The sequence below is a fragment of the Echeneis naucrates genome, chromosome 7 (assembly GCF_900963305.1).
Source record: "Echeneis naucrates chromosome 7, fEcheNa1.1, whole genome shotgun sequence".
NCBI lineage: Eukaryota > Metazoa > Chordata > Actinopteri > Carangiformes > Echeneidae > Echeneis > Echeneis naucrates.
Window position 1 is genome coordinate 8047111 of NC_042517.1, and position 16686 is coordinate 8063796.

Genomic DNA, 16686 nt, shown 5'->3' on the forward strand with positions numbered 1-16686 from the left:
ACTGGCTAAATAATCCGTAACAAAATTTTATCAAATTTCAAATCAACCAAAATGGAATTTAGGCAATCATCAATCAGTCACGTTACATCCTGTTGCATTGTGTGTATGTGTGACTTGTTTTAATGATGCTATTGGAAACTGCAGGGACTCATCTGTTATTAGGCCCAAGCATTCAAATTTGTTCCCAAAAATAATTCTAAGCTTCTGCAAGTAACCGTGAAGTTCATAACAGGGGAGTCATTTGATTTATTTATTTTTCCAGTGTGTCTCCACTTGTTCATTTATTGATTGATTCTGATCTGCACTCTGCTTCAGGTGTGTGCTGTGACGCCATGCTGAGGGAGCAGCAACCTGCAGGTTAGGATGTCTGATGAAAAAGAGAAACCGCTGAATGGGAGGAGGAGGGAGACTGCAATCTGCTATGTCGGTGTGGAAGATGAAGACAACGATGGAGATGATGAAGCTGAGGGGGTAGCTGGTGAGTCAAAATGGTGGATGTGTCCGTCCCACATAGCAGTTTTACCAAAAGAAAATCTTTTAGACCAGAGAGGCACAGTTCAACATGCCAAGTGAGTCAAATTCATGGGTACTCGGTTATCGGCTTAAAAATTGTTTCTTTTCTTTTCTTTTTTTTTTTTTAGTATTTTAGTGGCACATACCTGCAAAATGGCACCAACCAAGGCACAATGCAAAAACAAACGTTGATAGGAAGGTTAGATAAATGATATACCCATCATTAATTAGCTCAGTCAAAAACTCATCACCAACAGTTATTGCATTTTGCTACACCTATGAAAACGTATTTGGACAGCATATTTTTTAAAATTCTAGTATTTAATTATAAAAGAAAGCCAATTACATTATAGGAAACTGAATATTTAAATTGTTAAATTTAAATAAAAGGTACCAGACTCATCCTGATACCTTGCCATATTTTTGACGACTGGACCATATGGTCTGTGGTCTTTCTCCCTCCCATGCCCCCCCCCCTTTCCCCCCGTGTTCATGGCTGTGTAGCAACACTGGATTTTTGTCAGCGCACTCACAGAACACATAGCTGGCAGACCATTCGGAAATATGAACTGTACTTGTTTGTTTTTGGTTGTTTTGTTTTGCTTTTATGGTTTTCCATTTCCTCATCTGCCCGACTGTGTCTCCCTGACAGTCAGGTTGGCAAAGTGCTGCGGGTGTTTTAAGTCAAACCTAAAGATCTATCAGTTCTCTAAGAGTCGGTGTGCTTGAGTCATACACTCTTTAAGCTTTTTCATGTCCTGGGCCTCCTGTTATACATTGCTTTTATGTTGTTGTTTTTTTTTTAACCTCTCATACTTTTTCAGAGCACTTTGTAACCTGTGTTTTGAATAGTGCTCCAGAGGAAAAACAGTAATCTAACATCTAAAAATTGCATTTGTGGACAGTTTAAAAGAATTCCCACATTGAACAAACAGAACCAGCAGCTGCACTGTCCTCATGTGACCAGACTTGCTCTCCTCAGCCACCTATGGCCTTGTGTCCTCCCTCAGGAAAACAAAACTCCTCTACACTCTCTTGTGTCCTCCTCTCCTCATTTCTTCTGTTGCCAATATGTGTTATATAACCCTATGAATCATCATTAGATCTATTAGATGCTGAGTTTGTGTGTGTGTGTGTGTGTGTGTGTGTGTGTGTGTGTGTGTGTGTGTGTGTGTGTGTGTGTGTGTGTGTGTGTGTGTGTGTGTGTGTGTGTGTGTGTGTGTGTGTGTGTGTGTGTGGTCGGGGGTCTATATTATTTTTGTGTAGGAGGTAAGATTTAAACTTCAGTTGGAGAATTCAAATGCCATTAGTCATTTGGTCTTAATTCAGGGAGTGAATGGGAGTAATGTTCAATGTTTTCCGGATTTGAAATGAGAGATACTTGGGGAGCTTTGGGAGACTCCAAGCTCTGAAATATTGAAGTGTCAAACAACGAGGGATGAAACTTAGCTCTGCTTTTATAGTTTTACTCACAGCTGTTTGTCTTGGGTGTTTAATTTTGCGCCAACTTGTGCTTAGACTTTGAGATGCAGGACAATCTGTCTAGATATAACTTTTTTTTTTTTTTTGGGTTAAAATCGGGGAAATGAAGGGTACTCATTCACAAGTGGAGGATTACAGATGTGTATATTTTGGTCTATCACAGTTAGAGGTTACACAAGCACCTTATAAAAGTATTCCACCTACCCACCCTGCATATGACCATCACACCCCATCTGTGTTTTTCTTTGTCTTTTCATAACTTAGTTATCCAACTTTTTGGGAAATAAAAAAGCTTGTCTGGCATCTGCTGAATTTTTCCCATGCTGTGCTAAAAAAATGGCAAATTGGCAAAAATGTCATAGCATCCAATAAAAGCAAAAAAATAAAAATAAATAATTACATCTTTTTAGTGTAAAAGTACTAAGCAATGGTTCAACATTTCGGGGGGAAAAAGTCTTCTTACTTGTTTGTAAAAAGGCCAACACCACTCCGATGTTTGTCTAGTAAAATGGAAGCACAACAATCAGCCAGCTAGCTCCGCGTAGTTTCTCATAAAAACTGAAACAGGTGGAAACAGCTCATATATTACTGTCCAGCTGTTACCAAATCCATCTTCCTGCACTGATAAAGCTCATTAGTTGCTAAAGTCTGTTTAATCTACAGAAATACAGAAGTGTAAAAATTCATTGTGTTTCAGGATGACAATGGCACAGGAGCACAAGTCTCCACTTGTTGCCTGGCAACTGCTCAGTACCAAGAAATGTTAAGACAAGCCCCATTGAATTGCCATTTTTACACTTAAGATAAACATGAATAAGTTCAATTTGTAAAGCTGCAGAAGTGCTGGTGGGGAGATTTTGTAACTGTTGGACAAAGAAAAGCTAGTTGTTCCATCCTCTTTTTAATCCTTGTGCTGAACAAAACCATCCGGTTCAAGCTTATTCGATTCATTTATTTTCTATATTCAGTGTACCAAGTTGTGTTCTCCAGTTTTCCCGTTAGTGTACTTAACGGCCACCTGTATACTGTTACTGTCTAAATCACTATTGTGGAGCAAAGCAACACTTTCATATTAAAGTTCTCAAAAATGTGCGTTAACACACGGGACATAGACTGATATGGTTTCACTCAGTTAGATTATTTGTCAGCAGTAACACAGTTTGACAGCTTTATCAGAAGTACTGAATGATTTCCTGTATAAAATCTTTACATGGGTTAAAAACACTGCTCCCACCTCTTTTTATGATTTCAGTAAAGTAACAACATTCGGCTATGGTGGAATTAACTCCAGTCCTTTATTAAATAATTAGCCTTTCATCCATGGCTTGTTTATGCACAAATACCACAAAGGACATTTCTAATGTGATGGAAACGCCAACACACGAATATAGATCTCTAATATCACTTTGTTCAAACTGAATCCCTTGCTAACCTGACGCATTATGAATACTTTAAGTTTGTTAAAAGAAATCAGCTTACAGAGCAACATGATTTAGCAATTGAACAAATGGTTCATTCTTTGACACAATGTTCCTGATATTGAAATGCCTACCAAGGACTTGGTGAGATTTGAAGTCGCGTTTAAATTCTGCCTCTGCGCTGTGACTGTGAGGAACAAATGTGCCATGTCTTTGGATTGTCCACCCCATTTTTGTAAATGCAATGTTTCAGGAATTCATTCATTCATTCATCTTGTACTGCTTATCTGTTTCTGGGTTGTGGGGTTGCTGCAGCCAATCCCATGATGTCTTGGATGGTGGGAGGAAACCCACACAGACACGGGGAGAACATGCAAACTGCACAGAAAGGCCCCAGGCCGGGAAGTGAACCCCTGGCTTTCTTATTGTGGGGCAACGGCACTAATCAATATGCCGCCATGCTACCCTGTTTCAGGAATACCTGGAGAAATTCCTTGAAGTTTGGGCCAAAAGCCCATATGAAGTCAAGGATGAGCTGAATGACCACCTCGTACTGCTGACCTTTATTCAACACTGTAGTCAGGAGATGAGGGGAAACTGGTTGGTGGAGTTGTACAATCTGAAACATTAATTCTACGCACATGGACAAATGGATAAAGCAAGATGTGAACTCGAACCCCCCCCACCACACATACACACACATTCACACACTTTGAGAACCAGAATAGCCACCATTAACAGTTACATGGCATCAAAGAGGGCACCTGTGCTGGACTCAGTCAGTCAGTCAGTCAGTCAGTCAGTCAGACAGACAGACAGACAGTCAGTCAGACAGACAGACAGACAGACAGACAGTCAGTCAGTCAGTCAGTAAGTCATTCAGTCAGTCATTCAGTCAGTCAGACAGACAGACAGACAGACAGACAGACAAGGGGTTCAGCTCCTGGAGCTATCCTGCTTACTCCTCTGGCTTATAAAACATGTTTGCAGCTGCAGTTGCACATGTTTTTGTAACTGACCCAGCAGTACAGCTGGGTCACTGCATATTAAAACTGTGCCATCTTAAAATAGTTGTTTTTTTTTTTTAAGGTGACCTGTATGGTGTTGTTCTCACGTATAAGTAAAAAACGTAAAAAAAAAAAATCCTTCACTGCATCAGTGCTCAATATCCAGTTAACAATGTCGTGTAAATGTCGGCTGAAAACTCCATGAATAAACTCCTTCAAATAACACGATGAGGGGCCTGATGAATGCTGGCGGCTAATTATTTGGTCAGATGAAACCAAAATAAGTGAGTTTGAATCAGATGGGGTTTAAGTCACGATCACCACTTCGACTGCAGAGTCGCATGAATCACACAAGACTGTTCAAAGCAGAGATGGTTATTTTGACGCTTTACTAAATAAAGACAAACCAATTTAAATCTAGAAATAAAACCGAAACGTGGAACCAACATAATTTGATCAGCGCCACGAGAATTACCGGCCCACGTCCCTGACCTTTGTCTTCACCAAGCGTCCTGGTACTGATAGCACATCAGTGAAAAGTCCTGTACTTTTCAGCCGTCAGTCAGTCAGGTTGTGCTCTGTGTCGATTCGCAGCACACTTCAGGATGAGCACTAGAAATCAGCGTAGTCTTGAGTGATGATGGAAGGAGTGAAAAACCCCCCACACGTTTACACATTTATCGTCTTCACTTTATCAGTCTGTTTTGCTCTTGAGACTTCATCACCCCTCAGTGTGTGTTGCAGCTACCACATCGTTGCCAAGACGCCAGCCCCCTCAGTTGTTCATGTCTTCATCCAGGTTAAACACCCCCCCACCCCACCCCCCTTTTTCATCACTTCATTGATTGACCTCATTGCTCTCTTAATATTTTTTCTCTCTACGTTTTATTTTTTATAAATAAAACATCTTTTACTATTACTGATTTAAGTGTTTCCTACAAGGTTCTTTTCATTGATCTTTCAGTTTTAGTCTTATTTATCTTCTTTGCTCCTGGATTTGAAAACATACTCCTTAATGTTGAGAGAAGAAGTAAATGGAGTTCAGAAGAAAGAGATATAATAGAAGAACAAAGAAATTAATGAAAATTTATAACAATAAAAGATTATTATCAGCAGCAGCAGTTTTATTGAAGTCTGTTTCACAGAAAATTAGAATTCTGATTTGTTCCAGTTGTAGAAAGTCACTTCTGAAAGGTGTAATAAGTTGTAGGTTGCCTTTCATCATCACTGTTTTTGCTCTGGAAGGGTTTGGGGTTGTCATGGCGACCAATGGCACCATGTTCAACACTTACCACACACATACATACATACATGGTGGTAATGACACGGTCTAGTCCATGTTGCATTAGCTTTATGTGGCTGTGTGTGTGTGTGCGGTGAGAGAGAGCAAGCGATCAGACAAACAGCTCAAATATCTAAAAATGGGCAATGTGGATATATTAAACTCTCAAGCATAACAAACAAACACAGGCACAGGTAAAGATTATGCTTCCTAACAACAAATATACAATCATGAACTGACAACTAAAATGTTTTTACATTTTCCAGAAAAAAAAAAACAAACCAACCATGTAACCAGTCTCGTGCAGTTAAGGAGAGTGACATGGCCACTTTCCCTTCTTTTGTTCTTAGTAAAAACAGGAATATTCTTAGTGTACATTATATCTACTAGCAGATTATTGTAATAGTGAGGAAATAAAGACATGCAAAAGTTTTGACAACATAAAACGTCTACTGGACATAGAATTAAGCTAAAAACCCTACAATCAGGTGCATGCTTAATATAGAAACCTCTGCAAGATATTCAGTCATGTCCAAAGTAATTGGTATCCTTTTGTATTCACACATTTATTTCTTTTGTTTGCATTGCGAGTAACACAAAAGCCCAGAGGAAAAAAATAAAGCGAAGTTTTATCGTATTCCACACAAAACTCCACAAATGGACTGGACAAAGTTATTGGCACCCTCACCATAATGTTTGGTAGCAGGTCCTTTTGAACTGAAAGTAATCAGTTCCCATAACTATCTCTCCATTGTTTTTTGTGTTCATTGTGTTATCTGACAGAAGTGTAAGTTCCAGTGTTTTTGGCCATGACTGTACCGCCCCTCTCTCTATATGGATAACTGTCATACTCTTTATTACATTTTTTATATAAAATGATATATTACTATGAAACATTTACAGATTTATAACCCGTTTACAACAGTAATCAGTGTTTTTCTCTGGTGGGAAAGACCTTCAATGGAAAACATGAACTGATGCAGAAAAATACAGGGAAAATGTGTACTCTGACTAGAAACACCAAGGTGTGTGATGTCCGGATGCACAGAAAAGAGTGACGATGAGGAATGGACTTGGGGAGGTGGGACCAGTCTCCTGAAATAAGATGATCCTCTTCAGTATCACAGTGCTACTGGGATCCCTTTTCTGGTTTGTGTGTCTGTGTGTGTGTCCACTTTTCCACTCTGTGCCTCGGGGTTTTTAGTGCATGCGTAGGTGTATGTGAGTCTGTATGTGAACAGAATGGGTGGAATGCGAGCCGCATGTTATTGGCCCTGGATAAGGTTTAGTCACATCTTTCATATGACACACACACACACACACACACACACACACACACACATATGTACATCATCGACACACTGACTCCAGAGAGCAGGAGAGTAATAGTCTGTTAATTAGCCTGTTGCTCCCCTGCCTGTGTGTAGGCACGGGCAAGCAGACTACACTCTGAAGAAAAACAAGTAAACATGTTTCCTCCCACAAATGTTAAGACACCTGGTGGTTTAATCAAGATGCTTCGCTTTGCCAGCCTCAGTCAAAATTGGACCCATGAAACACCAGGTAGTTAGTTTGGAAGGGGAGATTATTAATGTTGTGCTTTTCATTTCCAACTTCCAAAAAGAAAAGAACAGCATTATCTTTGTGTGCTTACTGTACAACCTGTTTTTTTTTTCCCAAGTCCACAATATTTTATTTGTAGACAGTTTTGATTAAAACCTTAAGTTGGGCATGTAAAGTGAAAAGAGGTCACTGGTAGAAGTATCAGCCAACGTTGCAGCAGTACATTAGCACTCTCACCATCGCTTCCAGCAGCAGCAGGCAGCTATTTCAGGAAACCAGACAAAGTTAACAGCTATAGCTGGGAGAGCTACAAGGACAGTAAATACTGAGCTTAGATTGATCAAATACATAGAAAAATGTACCTCCCTAATTAATACTAATACTTGGATTTTTTTTTTTTTTTTTTTTAATGAGCTGAAACACACACGTACATTCTGCATCAATGCTAGACCTTACAAATTCAGTGCTTTTCTGCATGTACCACACTACTTAAATTTTAATATTTCCACTAAACATTACTTACTCATAGGCCCTTTCACTTTAATTTTAAACTTGTAATGAATGGGGAAAGGCCCACAGACCAGCTCAGAGACCCGACTGCATCTGCCTGATAGTTATAAGACCAGAACACAGAAACTGAAAACAAAAAAACTTCTGAGTTGGTCTATGAGCATTCATTTAATCTTCAACCTCTTATCCATTTCTGGGTCGCGGGGGGTGTTGGAGCCAATCCTAGCTCACATTGGGCGAGGTGGGCAGTCCATCACAGGGCCAACACATGGAGACAGACAGAGACATACAGACGTAACCCAAACATGATGTCTTTGGACGGTGGGAGGAAACCTGCAACATTATCTCTGCACAGAAAGGCCCCAGGCCGGGAACGGAACCCACGACCTTCTAATTGTGGGGGTGACAGCACTAACCACTATTCCACCGTGCAGCTCTGTCTATGAACATACGTTTTAGAATAAACTGAGTCACAGAAGTTATGTCTTCAGTGTGTCTTTCGATTCATTTCATTAAGTTTTGTAGAACAACAGAAACATTAAAACGCATCTCATGATATGTGCGTGCACGCATGTGTGTGTTTGTGTGTTTGTGACCTGATTAAAGGTTAGACAAAGTGTAGTGTAGGAGGTGATACAGTAACACCAGCTGGTTTACATACTGGTGTGTGTGTGTATGTGTGTGTGTGTGTGTGTGTGTGAGAGACTACATATCAGGTAACAGTCTGGCTTGTTGTCGGACTGATCTTCTGTTCTGTTTGTTCTGTTCGTGTGTTGGTTGTGAATGCTGAGCCATTATAATCCAAAACTCTTTGCTTTCACAGTTTCTGTTCTCCTGCTGCGGACACGCTGATGTAACAAACGTGGGCTTACTTGTCTGTTGTTGTGAGCGACGGTCAGGACTAGAAGGTCCTCCATTCAACCACAGACCCATCACATCCTATCAAACAGACTTCATTGTCGTTCTCCAGCGGGGATAGTTAACATAAAATCAGTGCTCTACCCAGATCACAGCACACAGGTAAAACATGGATAATAGAACATAAAACTTGTAACCACAAGTGAGGTAACAAACAATTTGATCAGATTAAATTTGCAGTGAAGTTATTCCAATACAACAAATCTATTGTAGACAGGAAAATTGTCTGGCAACTGTGGTCCATTTTTGAATATCATTTGAAGTATTTCATTTGATGAACCGATGTTCATTGGTTGTTTAAAAATGTATGTTCTGCTCATGAGGATGTTATTATGCAACACACTGGATGTGGAATCCTTTTAATCAGTGACCGTGTAGCCTCAACATCACTTGGACTCCATTGGCAGGCTCAAGATAAAAAATGTATTTAGGTGCATTGTTGAAATATTTTGTAAAGCTGTTTTAAAGTGAAATAAAAAAAGGGCATTGCTGATTTTGGTTTCCCCTTAATCTGCAGTCTGAACAGGATTTTCCAGATCTGTGATAAGCAGAAAAAAAACAATAGCTTTAGGGATGAAAAGCAAAACTTAAAAGGATAAAATTAAAACAGAGCAGTGGATAAACACATTGAAAAGAGTAAACACTGATTATTAATAGTTCTTTTCTCGAGCACTTGTAATGAACCAAATTTCTTCTGGCGATTAATAGAATATTTCTGAAAAGTTCTAAGGAGTTGAACTAGTGAAATAAATAACATTCAATTTATGAGATCAGCTATTGAATTTGAAATATGTCACCAGTCACAAAGTAACACAATTATATTGTGGTAAGGAAAACAAAGAAATTGATTTGATATATTCTGTAATCACACAGCACAGTCACACTGTGTAGCTCAACCTGAGGCTCAATATTTCTTCAGTCTTGGCAATGAAAACAAAGTTAAGAAAACATTTTGTCCATTTATTGGGTACTCAGGAGCTTTTGATCAAATTAGACATCTTAATCTGCAGATAAACTCTGCCGTTTTCTGAAGCTCACATTGATAAGATGTCTCTGAGAGGCTCAGAAAAACATGGGCTGCTCCACTCCTCAAAGCGTGATTGTTTTTTTTTTTTTGTTTTTTTTGGACTAGATAACTCAAAATGAATAAACCATACAAGGCTGTCATCTTAATTTTAATCAAATCTTTAGTTAATGTGAATTAAAGCCTGTTTGTGTTGTCTAAATGGTCTAAAACAAGCACATCCAGCCAGACGTCTGTGACGGACCTCAGTTCTGGGTTAAACTACCTTAGTTGAAAATGAAAAGTGAACTTTTCACCTTTTGCTTCATTGTTCTTTGAGCTTCCTATTCAACACTTCACAGTTTTTGTTGACTGCCTCAGTCATGTGAGCTTTTTCCATTGCTCCTTTTCTACTGGTCAAAAATCAGCCAGTACCAGCTGACATCTGAAATGGAAAAGGCCACAATCAGCATTTAGGTCCAGGTCCTATGAGTCTGGAGTAGACCTGGGTATTCATCAGATCTGGCTCTGAGTAGATGAATGTGAATACAGTGCCTGAGTGAACATGTTCATTTTCACATTTTCCTGTTCTAATGTTCAGAAAGGACAGTTACACACCTTTCACTTGTCCAACTTGGAGCTGTTAAACAAGACAAAAAGAGTTGGATGCAGACATGAACTTTTAAAAACGCACAATCACTGAAATAAGTGTAGTAAGTTTATCACACTTTTATTGGAGCAACAATTTCCATATCAGTCTTCCTTGTGTGTGTGTGTGCGTGTGTGTGTGTGTGTGCTCTGTATGTCATTACATCCCTCCTCAGTCTCCCATCAGTCTGCAGTCGCTATCCTACAATGGCAAATTGATAATATATCCTCAAATTTAATAAAAATCAAACACTTCCCATGACACTCCAACCTGTGCTCAACTGCATAATGTTTGATGCAATTATCCCTGATGTGCCAAGAACTTGATTGGAGTCCAGCTCTTCATATCTGCGCCAAAGCAAAGGCTCTGAATTATGTAAAAATGTGGATTGGTAATTGTAATTTAATGGGCAGACATAAGGATTTTTAACCACTCAAAATTGAAACTCGAAAAAATGTTAGTGTCTGAATACCAAACTGTTCAGTTTCAGTTTCCAGTCATAGTTATATTTCCTGCCTGTACATGTGAGAAGTGTCCTGAACCTGTAGAGGTTCATAACATGTAATCTGGTTCGCTCTGATGTGTTTTTCGGTGTAGAATTGAACTGCTACAGTCAAATGTGAGGCAATAAGCCCCCCTTTAATTGGAGATCCCACTACTTTGCTCATTTTTTTTTTTTTTATGCCAGAACTCTGGAAGTCACACCAGCAGCATCTAACCCTCTGCCCCGCTGAGCTCACACTCTCTCCCACACACACTCACCCCCTTTTCCTTGTTGGTACCGTTTTACACAGACTCTTGAGGCAGAATAAACGTGTCATGTTGCCTCCTTTATAGCGTTATAGCGTTCACATAATAGACTCAATGGTACATAAAAATAGCTCTAACATTATAGGATTGTAGGATTACATTCATATGATAAAGACTAAAGGTACAACAATATTAAGAAGACAATATTTTAGTGGATAATTGGACACCATACAATGACAGTAAAGAGAAGTAAGGTGGCTGGTCCAAAAACAAAAAAAGCTCTGTATATCTGGATGAGTCAGTAATGTGAATTTCAAATATAGCCCTCAGAAATGGGCCAAATCTTGGGACTTTTGCTTTTGATATATACAAATGCATTTAGTCCAGGCCCTCCAGCATTTAGCTGAGGTTTGTCCAAAGGGTCTGGATTTTCCTTTAACACCAAAAGAAAATTGTCACTCAAAAAAGCTGTCTCCCCCCTCCTGCCTTCTCTGCCCCGTTGGTCAATGTAGGTTATGTAAACAGTAAAGGGCAAGCTCTCCTCCCTTGCAGGAGGCGTGGCTGGATGCCATAACTGTGGTAGTGTGGCAAAGGTGAGTGTGTGTGTGTGTGTGTGTGTCTGTGTGAGCGAAAGAGAGCACATTTATGTTGCTAGGCAAGTCCTCCCCTTCACATTGCTGCCGTCAACTCCTCCCCCAACTTATTATTTCACACTCCTCCCCTCCCCCCTGACTGAGTAGAATGTGGGTTAGTGTATGTTGCTGTGTGAGACTATGCCCTCACCTTCCACCCCTCTGTGTGTGTGTGTGTGTGTGTGTGTGTAATCTCACACCACCAACATGGCTTTACAGGGTCCTTGGGTTCACAGGATTGTTTTGAAACAGCCCCTTCCCCTCCTTTGTCATTCTTGACTTTCTCTCTTTGACTTATTCAGTTGCATCTGTCCCACTCTTTCTATCTCTAACTTCTTCTTTTCCCTATTTAATAAATATTTTTCTTCCATTCTTCTCTCCTGTCAACTGCAATGTTTTAATTTCTTTTGGGAATACACTCTACGAGGCTCCTTAAATTTTTCTGTCATCTTCTCCTTCAATAGCTTTTGAATTAAGTGTTGCTGAAATTGTACTTTCTGTGGCAATAGCACTGTTTACAACGTGTTTATTGGTCTTTACAATGTGCGATACCATCCAGTAAAGCTAAAAGAGAATTTTGTAATCATGTTCTGCTTTGTCAGATCTGTCATTACAAAGTAACTGTTGCAACATATCCATGATATCCGCTATATCCCAAAATATGACAAATTAGAGTTTTCATTTCTTTAAATTTTTACATTGACTGCACTCTGAACAAAGTTGGCAAAATGTGCAGGTGTGGATAAAATAACAGGAGCATCTAACACCATGAAAAAGAAGCTTTAACAGAATTTAACACGAGATCCTTTTTCCCCCACAGACTCTGTAGTTTCAAGTGGCCAAGAGTGTTAAAGTAAGTTGGCATTGAAGTGACCTGGAGTGGTTATATTATTCAGCGCCTCAGTCCAAACTGATGATGGAATCAGAAGCAGAAAAGTTTATTTAGTTCTCAGTTCCCAGTCATAAATAAATGAAGGTGATTAAGGTTAAAAAAAAAAAAAGTAATGATATTGGCTGCACTTTCTTCTTCGTCTCATTAAGTCAGTTTCTCTTTTCTTCCTCCTCATTTTTGCATTCTCGCAGTTTTTCTTATCTCTTACATTACATGTCGCGACAGTTGTGGTGGATTCAATTAAATTTTGAGCTCTAGTCATTGTTCAAGTCATGATTTGCCAAAAGCTTCGAGGTTGATAACGATAACGAAACCCTCTTTATTCTTTCTTGTCTGTTCGGTCTGTTGCTGGCTGAACCCCATTACCCCTGTTACCTAAGGCAGCGTCTTTGGGCTGGGCGGGGCTTGCTGACATCACACTCGCTCCTGTGTCAGTTGGCCGGCGGGGGGAGGGGAGAAGGAGAGTAGGAGGATGTAGACAGGAAAAGCAGCACAAGTGGGGGCGAGGGGGAGGTTTCCTACACATGGCGGGCAGGGCAGCTTTCAGTGACTCATTGTTTTGTAATTGTCCCAATGGCCTTCTGTCCTCACAGGAGCGCCGGTAAAGCTACGAGACGAGACTACAGCTAGATGTTAGAGAGCCTGCCACGCTCACGCACACACACACACACAGACACAGACACTTTGACAACGTTGTGTTCAAACGGGATAGCGTGGAAGTGTGTCAGCAACAAGAAGGAACAGCAGACAGTAGCTGGAGTAAGTTTCTAAGAGTGAAGGTATCAGAAGGAGGTGGTATGGATCTCTCACTTGGATAAAGACAGAAAAAACTTTCAACCGCATGACATGGGTGAGTAGCAGGAATTTCTCTTGACTGTCAGCTCTGTCAGTGGCAGCTGTGTTTTGTTTTGTTTTGTCTTGTTTATTCTTCTGTCCTGATAGCACATCTGCTGTATATTTTTGTATCAGTGTATATGTGCAGACATGGGGGTGGGGGGGTTTATCATACTGACCTATATGTTTGACCGGGCCGCTCAGGCAAATCTGAGGTTTCATAAGGTGCCTTATGAAATAGACACAGGAGTCATTCATGTTCCCAAAATCAGTATCCTAATCTTAATTATCTGACTGTAATGTAAATTTACTTGGTAAGAATGTTATACTTTTGTGTGCATTCCCAGTCGATATTGATTTTGCTGAATTCTGTTGCTGTTCTGTCCTCTAATTCAAAATCAATAAAAAAATTTTTGCAGCTTTGGTGAAGTGGTTCCTTTAAGATTTTACTTTTTAGGCCTGCAGCTTTCACTTTAACAACTGCACATAAAACGACCTGTTATGTGGGACTTTTGTCTCCCGACAAAGGGATGTGAAAAATCCCTTTATGATGTCAGACTACCCACGTTGTGTTTGCGTTACCTGTGTTGCCTGGTGCTAAAGTAACTCCCGATGTGGCAGTTGTGTGGAAGTTTTTTCAAGACTTTTTCAGTTGAAGCATTGAAAGAGTTTGTTATGGTGAATACAAAGCTGAGTTTAATGTAAGCCATCTTTTATCTTTTAAAATTCTGTGCTTGATAACGTCATAGTCTTGAGATTATGTGTGTTACACTTAATGACTGACGAGCTTTCTTACGTATGTAAGGATTTATTGTAGATCATGTCATGTGACTTTTGAGAGTTTTTTTCAGTTTGTTGCTGTTTTAGGGACATAGATGCAGGTTTCTGCAACCAAAGTGCTCTTTGCGCTTTTATTCTGCTACACACATACACACACACACACACACACACACACACACACACACACACACACACACACACACACATTTGGCTCCAGCTATGTTGTTCATGTGTGGAAGACTTCTTTTTTCCCAGACCTTAACATGAATGAAATGAAGTGACTTTTGAGAATGAGAACAGTCTTTGTGTTTCTTGTGTGGATGTCTGTTCACTTCTATTTTTTGTGGCAATTTAAATGTTCAGTCAACCAGATGTTGTTGCGGAGCTTTGAGCTAAAGCAGAATGCTTTTTCCACTGACAAACACATAAACATAGCGCGTTAGAGCGACTGCTTCCGTACATGCTCAGTATTCCTGCTTGTGTTATGGAGGAGTGTTTTTTTTGTTTTTTTGTTTTTTGTTAGGGTTTTTTTTTTTTTTTTCTTTTAGGAAGGGGGTTGGGGAGCAATGTAGGATCAGCCGTCTGAGATCCCCCTTAAGAGGGCCCCAGCTCCAGCATAAGGGTTATGTAAGTTTTTCAGCTGCCAGCCCTCCTGCCTGTCTCTGCTGCACATTTACATTGTTATTGACTCCAGAGGAGCACACAGCCCGGTTACCCAGTAGTCAGTCAGTCAGTCAGTCACTGAGGCATTAGATTAAAGACCAAGGGAGGGTAAACAAGGCTCAGAGCAGGAGAAATACACCTCCCAAATACTTCCGGCTGAAGGTTTTTCCTTTTATTAGGGGGCGGTTCTGAGAGTTTGATAGGGAGTTAGAGACCAGGAGAAGAGAGGAGAGGACGAAGGAAGGCAGAGGAGACTGGCTCTTCTCTTTGCTCGATAACCATGTTGCTCCTGGATGAATCAGAGTCATTCACAGGTAGGTGACTTTGTTACCCTGGCCAATGGGACTGGGCTAGCAAAGGGTTCAGTCTCAGACCTGGAGGAAAGTAGTAGAAAAGAAAAGAAATTGCACAGGGTACTCATAGATGTGGTTGGTAGTGTGGGTGATACTTTTGAGGGACAGGAAGAAAAGCTGCACAGATACTCAGAGGTTCATGTGATGATGTGTGCTGCAGAGGTGCTCCCAGCTGCTGCCTGTTAGACGAAAAGCAGCATGAATGAAGCCAGAAAGGAGATGAATGGGTTGGCAAAGGAGAACTTGCGCAGACCCGAGGAGCATATATTTGTTACAGTTGTCTCAGAATTGAGCAGAAATGTGTGGCAGTAGTTGCTTTGAGGTTTGCTAAGTTACTTAATGTGGTTGTGTAACACTGGATCCATGCCTACTTATGAATGCACCGGCTATCTCCTTCCTTTTCCGCCTCTTTTTTTCTCTCTGCCCTTTTATTCCTTATTTTTTTTAGTTCTTTTCAGTTACTGACTCCCTTTTCTACTCGTTCTGTTCAGTTTATACAATTTTCTCTCACTTCATTCAGTCCTCCCTTCATCTCTCAGGCGGTCTCCCAACGCGTGCCAGCTACCATTTGCTCGTGTTGTGGTCTTAGGCCTGTGCTCCCATTGGATGTTTCTACGGTTACCTAAACCAATGCCATTGCATGATTGGTGCTTCAGGGTAGGATTGGGCCATGCTTGAAGTGTGAGCATGTGGAGGCAGGAAAACATATGGTTCATCAGACCAGTGGGTTAGGGGGGTAAACGCATGAGGCGGCAGGCGGGGACTGTATGCTGCTGCAGACTGCAGTCTGTCTGGTGGATAGAGATACAATCAGCACACAGACCACAGATACAATCAGGATGCGTATATAGAGGTCTATTTCTTTTTCATTTTGTTCAGGGACTGACATGTTCAACAGTTAAAATCTGTGTCATTTTGCTAAACTTGTACCTCCTGGTACTCACATCACTAACAAGATTCACATCTCATCAACAGATAAGTTTTGTCCCAGCCTTTAAAAAAAACTAAAAAAAAAAAAAGAAAAAGAAAAAAACTTGTATGCAACAAGTTCATTTCCTGAGTTAAATGAATGATTAAATCTGCTCAGTTTTAGGGACCATAAACTGTTGTGAGCAGTGGGTCTGTTGTCGCTGCACTCTGGGTGTGAAATATATTAAGTATGAGATTAGTAATAAGCTGTATCTAACCTTTGGCTTCATTTAAGTAATATATGTGTGTGTGTGTGTGTGTGTGTGTGTGTGTGTGTGTGTGTGTGTGTGTGTGTAAATGTATGCATGTGAAGAACAGAGTGTGGGTTGAAGTCAGTCAGAGAAGCTGAAAACTCCTGAGCTTCCCGTTCTGGACAGCGGATGAAACGGACGCTCAGCTGGACTGAGGTGAAGTTGGTTGTCTGCTGGCAGCTGTGAGATTTTCTCCACTGTTCAAACAACAGGGATG

The 16686-nt window shown here is 40.4% G+C and overlaps 1 protein-coding gene across 4 annotated transcripts in view; it reads left to right on the forward strand.

Moving 5' to 3' along the window:
- LOC115046189 (helicase ARIP4-like) overlaps positions 1-16686 on the forward strand; it is a 62941-nt gene that overhangs the window by 16852 nt on the left and 29403 nt on the right. Inside the window, exon 2 of one of the 4 annotated variants that reach the window (XM_029506396.1) lies at positions 316-478. In XM_029506396.1, the coding sequence (XP_029362256.1) occupies positions 364-478 (115 nt within the window). In that variant the 5' untranslated portion in view covers positions 316-363. Of the gene's footprint in view, positions 1-315; positions 479-13245; positions 13470-14923; positions 15211-15281; positions 16626-16686 lie in introns of those variants that run through there. The other 3 variants (XM_029506398.1, XM_029506397.1, XM_029506399.1) reach the window with 3 other exon arrangements.